General features: G+C 46.3%; 1 protein-coding gene across 1 annotated transcript in view; it reads right to left on the reverse strand.

Annotated features, from left to right (window-relative positions):
- PCDH17 (protocadherin 17) overlaps positions 1–8,531 on the reverse strand; it is a gene marked incomplete at its 3' end in the record, with an annotated part of 86,288 nt that extends 77,757 nt beyond the window's left edge. The window contains exon 1 of the mRNA XM_082494870.1: positions 5,760–8,531. Within this exon, the coding sequence (XP_082350996.1) occupies positions 5,760–8,387 (2,628 nt within the window). The 5' untranslated portion in view covers positions 8,388–8,531. The remainder of the gene's footprint in view (positions 1–5,759) is intronic.
- Positions 8,532–13,864: the final 5,333 nt, after the last annotated feature.

Consider the following 13,864-nt stretch of genomic DNA (forward strand, 5'->3'; position numbering starts at 1 on the left):
ATTATTCTGAATTTATTGGTTAATGAGAATTTCTGTTCTGGCAATGTCATTTTCTTTTTCATAATGTCAATATTCTACTTCAGACTTAAATTGTCTTTTTCTCTGTTATGTTTATTGTTCTATATTACATCATTTAATCTTGGAAAGCTCTTTAGATCTCATATGGACCTATATATCTGGAATGATCCTTTTGAAATAATCTTGCTATAAACAATACTGGCAAGGAGCTCAAGATCAAGACCAGAGCAGGTGGTCTTGATCACAAAACAGGAGCCCAATTCTGCTTCCTCTGCTTATTTCAGCAGCCAGGGAAGATGCCATAGTGAGCAGTATGTTGCCAGACCTGGTCCTAAAATATATGTACTTTGTGTCACAATACTATGTAGCGTATCTTGATGAATAACGAAATAATGTTTCATTAAAATACAGAAAAGCTCTTGTCCTGAAATTCTTGCACAGACAACTCTGATATTGACTTCATTGAATAAGTAAATCTAAAGCTACAGAATGACGTAACACAAAATCATGTTACCTGCAGACTGTATTTACACAATGCAAACACTCACAGGAGTTATTTTGTAAGACTTCTAACCTTGTAAAACACTGTAAAAAATACCATAATGCATCTTATTCAGGTAGTTCTGAAGTTTCATCAGATGACAATCTCGTGTCCTTAGATACAGCCCCAGAATATGCAGCTGTGAAATTTTGAGAATTATAGACTACAAATCTGCAAACTTGCCAATGTGTAGAACTGCCCCGGTACCCTCTTGGCGCAAAATGTTAACTCTTACCTAGCTCTTGTGAGAAAGAATAATATTCCTCATTTTCAGTAGAAGATATAGAAATAAAAAATGAATACCTCTGTTTTCAGATAGGAATAAAAACCACTGAGAACGAATGGAACTTCTGTAAGGAAATCTGCTTCTCCTTATACTGCAGCAGCCGAAGACTGCTTTTTGCAGTCTTGAAATTTCTGAGTTGAAATTTCCCAAAGTAAAGTCTGGAATAGTATATCTAAAGACAGAGCAGCACTAATATAGCTTATGGTTTTTATTTGCCCTGAAGACTGTCTTCTTAAGTACTACTAGACACCTGGCAATGAAGCTGCACTGGGACTTGACAGTAATCTGTTGACACATCATAAACATCGGGTGCCTGAAATATTAAGAATGATCTGTACTTTATATTAAAATGCTACAGGACTGCCTAATACAGCAGCTGCGGTGATTCCCATCTTGCGCGCTACTTGCAACACAGTCACTCTTTTTTTAGCTGTCGTTTAGCAAAAGCTGTGACCACCGTTTCCTTTATTCACTCCCGTCTCATTCCCGGTACATTTACAGACTCCTCCATGTTGCACCACGAGTATGATAATAAATAATCGGTAGGATGATCAACACCCCTTGCATAAGTAGATAGTTTTCTACACTACTGTTGTGTCACTTTGAGGAATCTATTTCTAGAACTTATTTCTTTAAAGAAACTATTTGTTTCCCTTTATCCATCCACTTTTTTACCTATTGGAAACCTGCAAGAAGAAATTGTGACTTGTTCACCCAGGGAAAGGCAAACTGATTAACTCAGAACTTTTTGGCAGAAGAGATATGAACACATATGTTTATGTTTGCATGTGTTGTTTCTTTTTCTAATGTCTGCTCCTCAAAATAAAGCAAAATCTTGGTTTTTTTAGTCAGGTGAGTAGGTCAGCGTGATTTACTCACCAGAATGAGATGAGCAGAATTTTCCCAGTAGCCTTTATGGTCTAGAGTGAACAAGAATCTTTCAGCCACATAGAGTTTCCATTCTCTCCTGCTTTCCTCTTTTTTCTCCCAGATAAAAATGAATAGGTTGGACCTTAAGTGTTTCAAAGGTCACATGGAATTTTGAATCTGGCGATGAGAATTGTATAGCACTGGCCTATATTTAAATATTTTTAACTGACTTGCATTTGAAAGCACTGTTTCTAAAGTATGTTCAGAATATGATTGCCAAAGGTATAAGCAATGAAACATGATGAAGTGTAGCTGTTCTGACTTCCCAGTACGTTACTAAACACTGTTCTTCATCCACATCAACCTCATGTGCGCATCAAATCACAAATGGCCTATTTTCAGGGGCCCTAAACACTTGCGCCAAATAAAAGCTGGAGGTATACTGCATCCTGGGCTATCCGTCCACAATTTTATACATATATATGTATACTTGTTTAAATTATTTAATTTTTATGACACTGAAGATGTTCATTGATTCATATAAGTAACACATGCAACCATGGCACATAGCTGAATGCTACAAAGTAGTGAGTACACACAAGTTGTTAAACCGTGTGACTAATGTATAACAGAAGTGACTTAAAGAGAGGTAAGATTACACCACTCTTACACATATCGGGCAATATTTTCTTCAACTGCTGGTCATTTTGGGTCAGTCTGAAGCCCATAGTCACTAAGTAACACTTTACTCCACAGATATTCATGGATATAGATCGGGTTATCTGTAGAATAAAATACTATTCATGAGAAATAAGGGAATCATAAAGCCTGTGGACTTTACTAGCTCTTACTGCAAAGCAAAAAAAGTGTTATGCATGCCTAATAAGAGTGAGAAAATTTAGATCTTACTGAGAAATAAATTATTTATTTGATTTTAAATATTTATAGACTTGTTTGGATGTTCTAAGTAATAATATAATATTTAGTATGTATATATATACATGGATATATAAGTATGTACATATATATACATAAAAACATAAAGTTTTAATAACAGGTTCCTGCTAGTGAATTCTGCCATTAAACACTTGCCGAGAAAATGAGAGTGAAGAAAATCAGTTCCATTGTATGCATTATATAGTGTGAGATTATTGTGGCTCAGCAATATATCTGGAAAAACTGAAGTGAATATTCACTAGAGAACACTTACACAATTGTTTAGCTTTTCTTTACTGAGGTAACGAAGAAAACTGCTTTTCTGAATTGACTAATGAAAGAAGATGATAAAGCAGCTGTTTGGATCCTGTATCTTTTTTTTTTTTTTTTTTTCCACTGGCTATGCCTTTGATTCCTAACTGTGCAATTTGCCTTTCCAGACACAGGTTTCCTGGAGTGACTAAGGATATAGTAGATCCAGAGAGAGGGCTTTACTAGAGATCCTTTACTATTTCTCCCCAAGTTCGCAGTTTGAATTTTACATGAGGCAGAAGTACAGGACCAGACACAAAGTAGTATCACCATTCTAAAAGCAAATTTTATATAAAATTTACTCCAGGGATGTGGAGATGGAGAATATAAAATGTATTTTAGTAATGCAAATTTACAGTAAAGAGTATCAGATTTTCTCATCTAGCTACTTTAAGTCTGGGTCTTTCCTAAATAGAAACCGACTACTCTGTTTCATACTGTGTATTTGTTTTGTCAATACAACTACAAAACATAGTATCAATAAGTATGTTTGAACAGGTTGTTCACTAGGGAAAAATGAATGTTTCCTAATCTACTGGATGGACCATCTAAACATCCAAAACACTCTGTGTAGATGTTCAGGGAAAGCAAAAACTGTATTAGATAAACCAGTATGTGCTATGAGGAGTTACGGTTAACATTCCCACAGTTGTCATAACAAAAACTGTTATAGAAACCACAACACACCTTTTTAAGGGAGGAAATTCCTCTTTTAGCTTTATATAGATCTCAGGAAAAAAAAAAAAAATATTGATATTATACAGTGAACACTGTAAAAAAAGGAGTCATATTTTCCATAGGGATTTTACACTACAATTGAATCTTTACTACTCAGTAGCATCAATACATGAATTAATTGCTTTATATAGACATTACATGGTTGTAGGAAAGTATAATTGTCTGTCTTTTAGTAACTATTACACTTGTCAGTAGGAAAAAAAATGTGTTCTTTTTTTTTTAGCATTCTGACAACTCCATTTTACAGTAAAAAGTTGACATTACTTAAACAAGTGTCATTGAAAGTTATTTGTTTTTTAAAGCATGAATTATAAATCAAATTATCTCCGGTTATGCCCTAACCTAAACTCTTTCCTGAAGTGTCACTTTTTGTTAAAATCAATTTCAGATTTTAAGTATTGCTCCACTCACCTAATTGATAGCAACACAAATTCATGATAGGCATAAAATGAAATTGTTTCTGTGACACAACTCAATAGTGGGTTGAGGATTAGTTCCCAGTGACCTTGTACAGACGGCCTTTTTTCTTTTTTTTTCTTCCCCAGTTATAAATGTTCAATTTATAGGCCATCGGTTACTGGAATTTTGGCTACTTAACCTGCCAATTACCGATGGCCACTTCTATTTGGTTTAAAACATTAGATGCAGCTGGCAACTAGAACATTCGGTGTTCACCGACCGCAGGGTGTGATAACTCAAAGGTATTATGAATTTTCTTTTGGTACATCAAGTGTCTACAGTGCAAGTTCTTCCCCACTAGCTGCACACACAAAATGAGTCTGTGTCACTTCTGATACACTCAGCTCATTCCCCTATGACTCAGAACAGCATATTAGGAGAAGCACAGGATAAAACAGATATGACATTTCAAATATATTTAATAGTCATTATCCAGAGCCTGCTTTCAATCCAAGTGTTAAAAATCACTTTGGAACATACCTGTAGTATTTGAACATTAAGCTGCATTAATCATGAAGTAATACTTTAAATTAAATCAACTGGAGCCAAATTCTGCCCTCACCTTCACTCTGAGAGTTCACTGCTCTGGAATACATCTTCCGAGTTTGGACTTTAAACTACCTGCTAAAAATTAAGTCATTCTTTGATTAGCACCCTATATCCAATGGTCCAAATTCTGCCATTTCTCACACTCACCGAAGTCGGTAGAGGACAGTGTGGATATAACTGGCAGCAGAATGCAGCCCAGCTGTAATTTCTAAATGAGCTTTGGTAGAAGACAGAGCATGTAAGTCTTTCGCTATAAAGCAATCATCAATATTGACTCAGGCTACTGGAAAACTGACTAGTCGGTTTGCTGTTTTATGACAGGATGTGAGGGTTTTTTACATTTGGGAGTAGGAGGGAATCACCACATACATTTTCTTTCTATTTGACTAAGCAGGATTTTCAACGCTGAAGGTTTGGTTGTTTATGGGGAGAGGAGGAGGCAACGGGGTCCCAATGATACTGTTCTGCATCAAAAAAATAAATATTTATGTGTATATATTCTAAAGAAGGAAATTAAAAAAATTAAAAACATACATCTTGGAAATATAGCTCATATTTACATACAGGATTGGAGGGCTATAATACACTGTTGCAATAGATGTCCTCAGTGTGTAGAGTTTCTCCCACGTCCTGTTATTTACTGCAGATGATAAGACTGCTTCAGAAATGCCCTCCCCCTTCTCCACCCCAAACCAAAACGAAGTGAAACCCCTGGAAGCGCCCACCTCTGTCTGATGATCCTCTGGGAAAATACCCCAATGTGCCCCAAACGTACTAAACGCCTGCCTGCACTCTCGCATGCATCTCTTTTGCACTGCCGTAACTCTGTTTCAGTGGGCATTCACTTTTGAATCACACGGGAAACACCAGAGTGACAGCAGAACCAGACCCACCAGATGTGGTCTGGTTCCACTTTCATTAAGTCCACCTCTCTTTAGTGACTTGTGTTGATCCCTTCAGTGGTGCCTTACAGCAGATTTCACTGCAGACAAAAGGTAAAGTTAAACCAGCGTCTAAAGTGAGGTCCAGGGTATTCTAAAAGTCTCCTACCTGAATTATGGACATCCGGCTCGGGGGAGCCTCGCTGGCGTTAGTCCCTTGCCCTGTGAAGCTGGTGTGGCAGCCCACATGTCCCTGGGGTACAGTCAGGTTGTTGGAGGCGGGCTTCAGGTACATCACCTCAGACCTGGGAGAGCTGAGGGGCAGGCGGGTCTGGTAGTCAAAGTACATGGGTGAGGTGGCCAAGGATGGGCTGCTCACCACGTTCATGACATTGAGGGGGCCCCGGCTGTCCTCGCCCTCACTGGGCACCAGCATAATGTCATTCTTGCTGATCTTCTTCTTCTTGCCCTTGCCCCCTCCACTGCCACTGCCTCCTCCTCCCCCGCCACTGCCTCCCCCTCCTCCCAGCTGAGGGTGGCTATACTCGGCAATGCGACAATTATAGGTGCGGATCTCCTTGTTCTCTCGCTTGCACTTCACGGCAATAGTGATCATGGCAGCCAGCAAGATGATGGAGACAGTGCTCAGCGTCACGATCAGGGGCAGCGACAAGTCCCAGTGTGGTCGCCGATGCTGCTCGCCATTCACCTGCGGCTCGCCAGCCTCGGGCAGGGGCCCCGCCAAGGCCCTGACAATGAGCTTGGCCACTGCGGAGAGGCTGGGCTTGCCATGGTCACTGACTTTTACCACCAGTTCAGCCACAGGGCTGAGCTCCTCCCAGTAGGGGTGCAAGGTGCGTATCTCACCGCTAGTGGGGTCCATCTCAAAGAGGTGCTCCTCATTGCCTTCCACAATCTCGTACGTTAGGCGCCCGCTTTCCCCAAAGTCACTGTCCAGGGCACGGACGGTGCCCACGGGATAGCCCACCCCAGCATTGCGTGGCACCTGCAACTCAGCAGTGTCATTGATGAGGGCAGGCAGGACGATGAGAGGTGCATTGTCGTTGACATCGAGCACGGTGATGCGCACCGTGGCATTGCTTTCACGGTGGGGTGAGCCAGAGTCTTTGGCCAGCACGCGAAACTCAAAGTGCTTTGTCTGCTCGTAGTTGAAGCTCCTCAGGGCGTAGATAGCACCATTGGTGGGGTTGACGGAGACATAGGTGTAGATGGAGACATCGCCCACATGCCCCGGCAGAATGGAGTAAGATACTGTCCCATTTTGGCCCAGGTCAGGGTCCTGGGCCAAGACAGAGCCCAGGTACTCTCCAGGGATATTGTTCTCGGGCACCTGTAACACATAGAGGTTCTTGCTGAAGCGGGGTGGGTTGTCATTCTCATCAAGGATCCGGACGGAAAATGACTTGGTGGAGTTGAGCGGGGGGTTGCCCCCGTCCCGTGCCACGATGGTCACATTGTACTCGTCCTGTGCCTCACGGTCCAGGGGCCGGTCAGTGACCACAGTGTAGAAGTTATCATAGTTCTCCTCCAGGGTGAAAGGGACAGCTCCGGGCCCGCCACCACCGCCCAGCACCCGGCACTGGAGCTGCCCATTCTTGCCCGAGTCACGGTCGGTGACCCGCACCAGGGCAATGACAGTGCCTGGTGGGGCAGCCTCACTCAGTGCTCCTTGGCGAACGGAGACAAAGCCAATAGTGGGTGCATTGTCGTTCCGGTCGATGAGGCGGACGGTGACCTTGCAGTGAGCAGGGATGGGATTGGGCCCTAGGTCCCGAGCCTGGACATCGATCTCAATGAGGCCGCTCTCCTCATAGTCCAAGTTGCCCTTGACACGGATGAGGCCACTCTGCGGGTCGATGCTAAACAGGTCACGGACGCGCTCGGGTGCATAGCCACTGAAGGAGTAGAGCACCTCTCCGTTGGTACCCTCATCAGCATCGGTGGCATTAAGGTCGATGACGGCAGTGCCCAGTGGAGCATTCTCCGGCAGCTCTACCACGTAGGAGGCTGCCTCAAAGACAGGGCTGTTGTCATTGGAGTCAATGAGGCGCACATTGATCTGCACCGTGCCCGAGCGTGGTGGGTCACCGCCATCCAGTGCCGTCAGCACCAGGGTGTGGTGGCTCTGCTCCTCACGGTCTAATGGCTTCTGAATGACCAGTTCTGGAAACTTTGTGCCATCGCCACGGGACTTCACATCGAGGGAGAAGAGGCCGTAGTCGTCCCGAGTGAGCAGGTAGGTGCGCAGCCCGTTGTCCCCGGCATCCGGGTCGTGGGCACTAGTGAGGGGGAAGCGGGTGCCCGGCGCAGCATTTTCTGAGATGTCCATGTCCACCTGGTCAGAGGGGAACGACGGTGCATTGTCGTTCAGGTCCTGGATCTCCACCTTGATCATGCAGATCTCCTGGTCGTTGGCGAACACCTCGAGGGATAGCTGGCACTTGGCGCTGCGCCGGCACAGCGCCTCGCGGTCGATGCGCTGCTTGGTGTAGAGCAGCCCGCTCTCCCCGTCCACGTCCAGGAGGTGCGGGGCCGAGTTCTCCAGCACTCGGAAGGTGGACTTGGGACCGCGGCCGCCGCCGGGGCCGCCACCGGGAGCGCCCCGCTCCGCGGGCAGCATCCCGCCTCCCGCCGCGCCCGCCGCCAGCCGCGCATCGCGGCCGATGTTCCCGATGACCGTGCCCGCTCCCTGCTCCTCCGGCACCGAGTAATTCAGGTTCTTCAGCGACAGGGCGGGAGCCCAGCAGAGGAAGAAGCAACAAATGGAAAGGTACATCCCCGAGCAGGGGTGGGGGTGGCAGCAGCTGCAGCGGAGACCAGCGTTGTCCCCGTCTTCTCTGCCTCTCTGCCTCCTGCGCTGGGTCTGTTCTTCCTCCTCCTCCGTCGGCTCTCTCTCTCTTTTTTTTTTTCTTTGCCTTCTTTCTCCCCACCCCTATATTTTAAGTTCCTGAACCTGTTGCTCTAAAACATCTGCAGAGACACAGGATGAGAGGCAGCAAATGGACCATGTAGCTCAGAGGGAGGGAGCAATCGGGGGGGCCGGAGGCGGAGGAGAGGGGGGGGACGGGGGGGGGAAGCAGCTTCGGCAGCGTTTCAGCAAGCGCCTGCCGTGCTTGCAGTCCCCTCGCAGTTACTTCGGCTGTCCAACTTCGGCAGTGGGAGGATTTCAAAAATGAGAAAATTTGCAAAAGATCTTCTCCTCCGGGCAGGCGAAGCGTTCCCGATCCTTCATTCCCCGCAGATGTACAAAGGATAATAAAAATAATAACAATAATAAAAAATCGGCGGCAGTGGTTGTTCTTTCTAAAAACGATCAAAAAGATTTGCTTTTAAATAGGTGTATTTATATATACATAGGAAAGGGGGGTGGCCACAGGTCTGTAAGCAGGGGTAGAAAAGCTTATTTGCTACTCCCTCGCTTGTGATGGGGTTGATGGAGTGGAGGGGTGGGAGAGAGACAGAAGAGGAAAAAAAAGTCTCAGCTTGTTGTTGAAGCCCTCTTCGTGTGCAGTGAGAGGCAGTGAAATGTCTGATTGCACCGCGGGGTTGTTGGTTTTCAGGGAGTGTTTTGCTGCATTTAGAGATCTAATCTTGCATTGCTTGCGGCGGAGAGCTGCATCTCGCTGCCATCGGTATTTCCCCCCTCTCTGTCTCGTACACCCTCACTCTTTCCTTCCCGAAACAGAAGGCGAGGGAATGAGGATTGCAGGGCAAGAGGGGAAGACAAAACACACAACGCCCCCCCCTCCCCAGCAAAAACTAGTGTCCGGGTTTGTAGTTTCCTTTCTCTCTCTCTACTACCAGCCTCAAACTCGTCCCTTTGTAGGGAAAAAAAAATAAGAAACCCACCGACTGACCGCCACCATTAGCAGTAAATATATATTTTGAGAGAAATTACAGGCTGTGTGCAATCAGATGCACACTTGGGTTTCTTTAAGACAGGCCAGTAGCCGCCGCCACCACCACATCCTTTCCCTCCGTGTGTCTGTCTATGCGTGTGTGCGTATGCGTGTCTGAGGAGCTGCACTTTTCTCCATGCAGTTTAATTCCAGTTTGCTTTTCTCTCCAGCCGAGAGGAAATCAACAGGCAACCCGTGGCTGGACGCATAGATTAAAAAAAAAAAAAAAAAAAAAAAAAGAGAGAGAGAGAAAGGAAGGGGGGCGGGGGGGAAGAAAGAAAGAAAGAAAAGCCACCACACACACACACACACACACACACACACACACTCTCAGTCTCTCGCTAAAAGGGAAACAGTCTCTGTATTCACAAGGCTGCGCTGTCAAGTGCCTCTCTTTTCTTTCTATTCAGCATCTCCTTCCAATGACACTGCCGCCTAGTCCTCTTCATTTAGGGGAGGGGAGAAGAAGAGGAAAAACAATCCTGGCGGTGAATAAAGTGGTAGATCTTTTAATCGGCTAATTCGCTTATATTAAGCCCTATGCAGTTCCGCGAGCGGTATGATGCATTTTTTGCAGTCCTTTCAAGCTTTAACCTCCTCCCTGGGCATCTTGGTACAGGGGAGAGGAGCGGCGGCAACGCCAGATGCGTTCCGCCTCTCTGCTATACCTTTCCCAGCGATACGGTGTATAGGTAAATATTGGGGAAGGGTAGCTAAATTTTATTTCAGGTTCTTTTAGCAACCAGAAATAAATGAATGGCACATCCAGAAATGCAGGTGTTTCAATCTGCTGGATGAGTCAGATCCAGCGGAACAAATCACATTCACTATCGCCTCATGTTCCTCCCTTCACAGACATTAGTTGCAGCTTCTTCCTAACGCTTCTCTGACTCACTCTATAGACAGTAAAGAAAAAAAAATATTAATCAGATTTATATTTTGGAGGGGGAGAGGGAGAGAAGGGGGGGGTGGGGGGTGTTGGATCCAGCTACACTTTTACTATACCTCTTTCTCCGGGAGACTGAGGATCAGGAAAACAAGGCTGTTATCCACTCACTGGCACAGAGGCGCGTCTGTCTCCTGCTTTGCTGAGTGTTTTTAACCACCTTTCCTCAGTGTTATGTGTGAAATAAATCAGAGATATTTCATATTAAAAGAGAAAAAAATAATAATAAAAAAACACCAACCAAAACATAGGTTCCCAATACATAGGTCACAGATCTAGTTCCGAGTCTCAGTTCTGCACTGTTTGGGTTTGTTTTTTTTTTTTCTCTCCTTTATTTGAGTCCGGACCCAAAGTACACAGTTAATTCTGCAACCTGTGGTAGCGAGGCTTTCAAAAAGAAAAGAAGAGGGAAAAAAAAATAATGAGATGGATATATATATTTTCTTCTCTGCCTCATTGATGGGTGGCCCCTTTCAAACAGACGGTCGCCAGTCTTAGCCAGACAGCACGCGAAAGCAGCGCCGATTCCCGAGAAACCAGATCCATTTCACCAGCCGCCCGCAGGTAAGTGGAGAAATTCAGCGAAAATTCAACAGTTGGAGCCGCTCTCTGCCTCTCTCTCTCTCCTCTCCCTCTTTCCCCCCCTCCTCTCTCTCTCCTCTCCGCCTCGCCTCCCTCACTGCAGCACTGGCGGGGGCCGCCGCGCCTCCGCCGCGCTCGCCCAGCGCCGCTCGCCGACTGCCTCTATTCACCTCACGCCGCGGCTTAAACATTGATACGGATTCCCCGCCAGCCAATCGGCGGCGGCGGCGCCGACCCGGCCCCGGCGCCGACCCGCCAATGGCAGAAGGCGGGCGGGAGCGCGGTGGTGGGGATAGGCGGGGAGGGGGGGGTGTGGGCGGGGGTGTGGGCGGGGCGGGGCGGGGCCGCGGCGGGCCTGGGTGTCATTGATTAGATCGGTTCGGTGGGAGACGGGCGACGCGCGAAGGGCTCGGGCGGGCGGGCGGGCGGGCGGGTTGCGGTGTCTCGTCGCCGCGCACCGCAGCGCCGCGCCCCCAGTCCCCCCCCCCCCGTTCTTCGCGTTACTTTATTTATTTATTTATTACTATCCCCCCCCCCCCCTCCTCCTCCCCATATTTATTTATTTTTAAGACATATTGACAAGTCTCCCGTGATGACGGGTGGGAAAGGGGGTGGAGGGGGGAGAGGGGGGGGGAACCTGGAGGGGACGCGACACCCTCGCCCTCCTCCAAAAGCACTGCGAGGGACGAGGACCGGACTCCGCCGCACAGTCCCCCGTGTCCCGTCCCACCCTTCCACCCCCTCCATCCCCGGGAGAGCCAGGAGCACCCCCCTCGCCGCGCCGAGGATGCATGGCGGGGAAGAGTAGATGGATGGGGACCCGCCGCCCCCGCCCCCGACCTGCGGGAGCCGCCCCGAGTGGGTTTCCCCCTCCCCGAGCATCCCCCCGGTGCGGGGGAGCGGGGGACGGGCGCGGCGGGTGCGGGGCTCGGGGCCGCATCAGCGCCTTTCCCTTCCCCTCCCTTCCTTTCCCATCCCTTCCCCTCCCGGAGCGGCGCGGCGGCCGCCTCCGCCCCCGCCGTGGCAGGAGGGTCGCGGGGGATGGGGGGGACGGGGAGGAGGGGGGGGGTGTGTAGGACCGAGGCTGGAAAGGTGAGTGCTCGGCTTGCCGGAGCGCCGGTCTCGACCCGCGCGTACCGAAATGAAGCTGCCATTTGTGAGCTGTGAGTGACGAGCGTGTAAGTAGCGTGAATTTAGGGGGAAAAGAAAAAAAAAAAAAAAAAGAAAAGAAAAATTAAAAAGAAAAGGGAAAAAGGAAAAAAAAAAAAAAAGGGAAACCAACTCTGGAGCGGTTACAAGACGCTCCTGACGATTATTTTAGGCGCGGCTCCTAAAAGATTCAGTTAAGGAAGGGGCTCTTTCGCCTTGCTCAATAGGGTAACCCTCAGCCCTTTCTGAGTTATTATATCCATAAATATCTTTTGGCTTGGAGAAAGTCTTACAAATTTATAAATTCAAATGCGTGTTCTTTCTAGACCCATCTTCCCGTCCTGGAGACCTCTTTGTAGCTTGGAAACGGATAGTTTGCCATGCAGAACGAGTCTGCTAGTAACCATTATAAAACTAATGCTGTGTTAAAATGCAGTATATAAATAAACTGTACATACATTAGTGGCAGCGTAAAATCACTACTCTCAGACGTGCCAACTTTCTGTGTGAGAGCGACAGACAGACGAAATAAAGGATATGTTTACAAAACGGGCTTTGCTTACTGAATGAGGGCTCCAGATTGGCTGAGGAAAATCGGCGTATTCGGCTAAATCACTTATTTGGAGAAGTCCCCTGTGGGAGCAGCACAATTTTAAAAATGGAACAAACATCAGAGTAAGTCCCTGAGCTATCAGGAGACCTCGTTTCACTGTAACTTGAGTCCTGTGCTTTCCTTTCCTTATTCCCTAGCCTATGCCAAACCTGCCGGATGTTTCAGGGTGTCCAGAGATTTTGCAAGTATGCAAGTTCTGCTAATTGGGGAAAAAAAAAAAGGGTCATTGCAATTATGTGATGGCTCCCTCTAGTGTGCAAGAGATACTGCTGCATTTGGGGTATATACTATGTGTGTGTGTGCCCGAGTGCGTACACATACGGTAAACTCTAGTTTCCTTTCTGAGGGAGCAGGACAGCCCCGTCAGGATAAAACAATAATTTCACTATTACAGTAGCCATAGTAATATATTTATGATGATGTTTCTCATGTTTTACTTGTGTTAAAAACGCCCCAAACCCCGAGATGAATTTGACTTTTTTCCCGGAGGCTACTGTCTCCATCACTTTTTTCTCCAGCCTAGAGAAAGCTTTTTTTTTTTATATGACTCAGCATTACAAAATAAATATTCTGACTGCACAATGAAGTCAATAGATTTTAGGGCACTCTGCAGTTTGTAAAACAAGTACCCGAGACTCTGAATTAAGAGAAAAACTATATAACCCTTTATCCAAGTAACTGGAGTCTTTGCTTGTAAAATCTGCCTTTTTTATCAAACACCTTGCAGCTTACAACATCCCATTGATACCAACGACATGCATGGAATACTTAGAGGAAAAATAAAATCTGAATCACTAGCACTAGATCCTCAAACCTATGACTATCAGGTGATGATCATAAATGAAACGCTTACCCCTTGCCCTACAAGTCACTGTGGTGTTTAGTGTTAACTTCAACAGAGCCACTTTTTAATACTCATTTTCAGATATAGCTAATTGTTAGCAATTTCTAATGATTTATTGGAAATCATATCATCTTGACATCTTTAAAAATTGTGGTTCTTAAACCCAATAGAGACTTAGGTGCCTAGCTGGAAAAAGCCAGATAAAAAATTATGCCTGCAT

The sequence above is a fragment of the Vanellus vanellus genome (assembly GCF_965231255.1).
Source record: "Vanellus vanellus genome assembly, chromosome: 1".
NCBI classification, from domain to species: Eukaryota; Metazoa; Chordata; class Aves; order Charadriiformes; family Charadriidae; genus Vanellus; species Vanellus vanellus.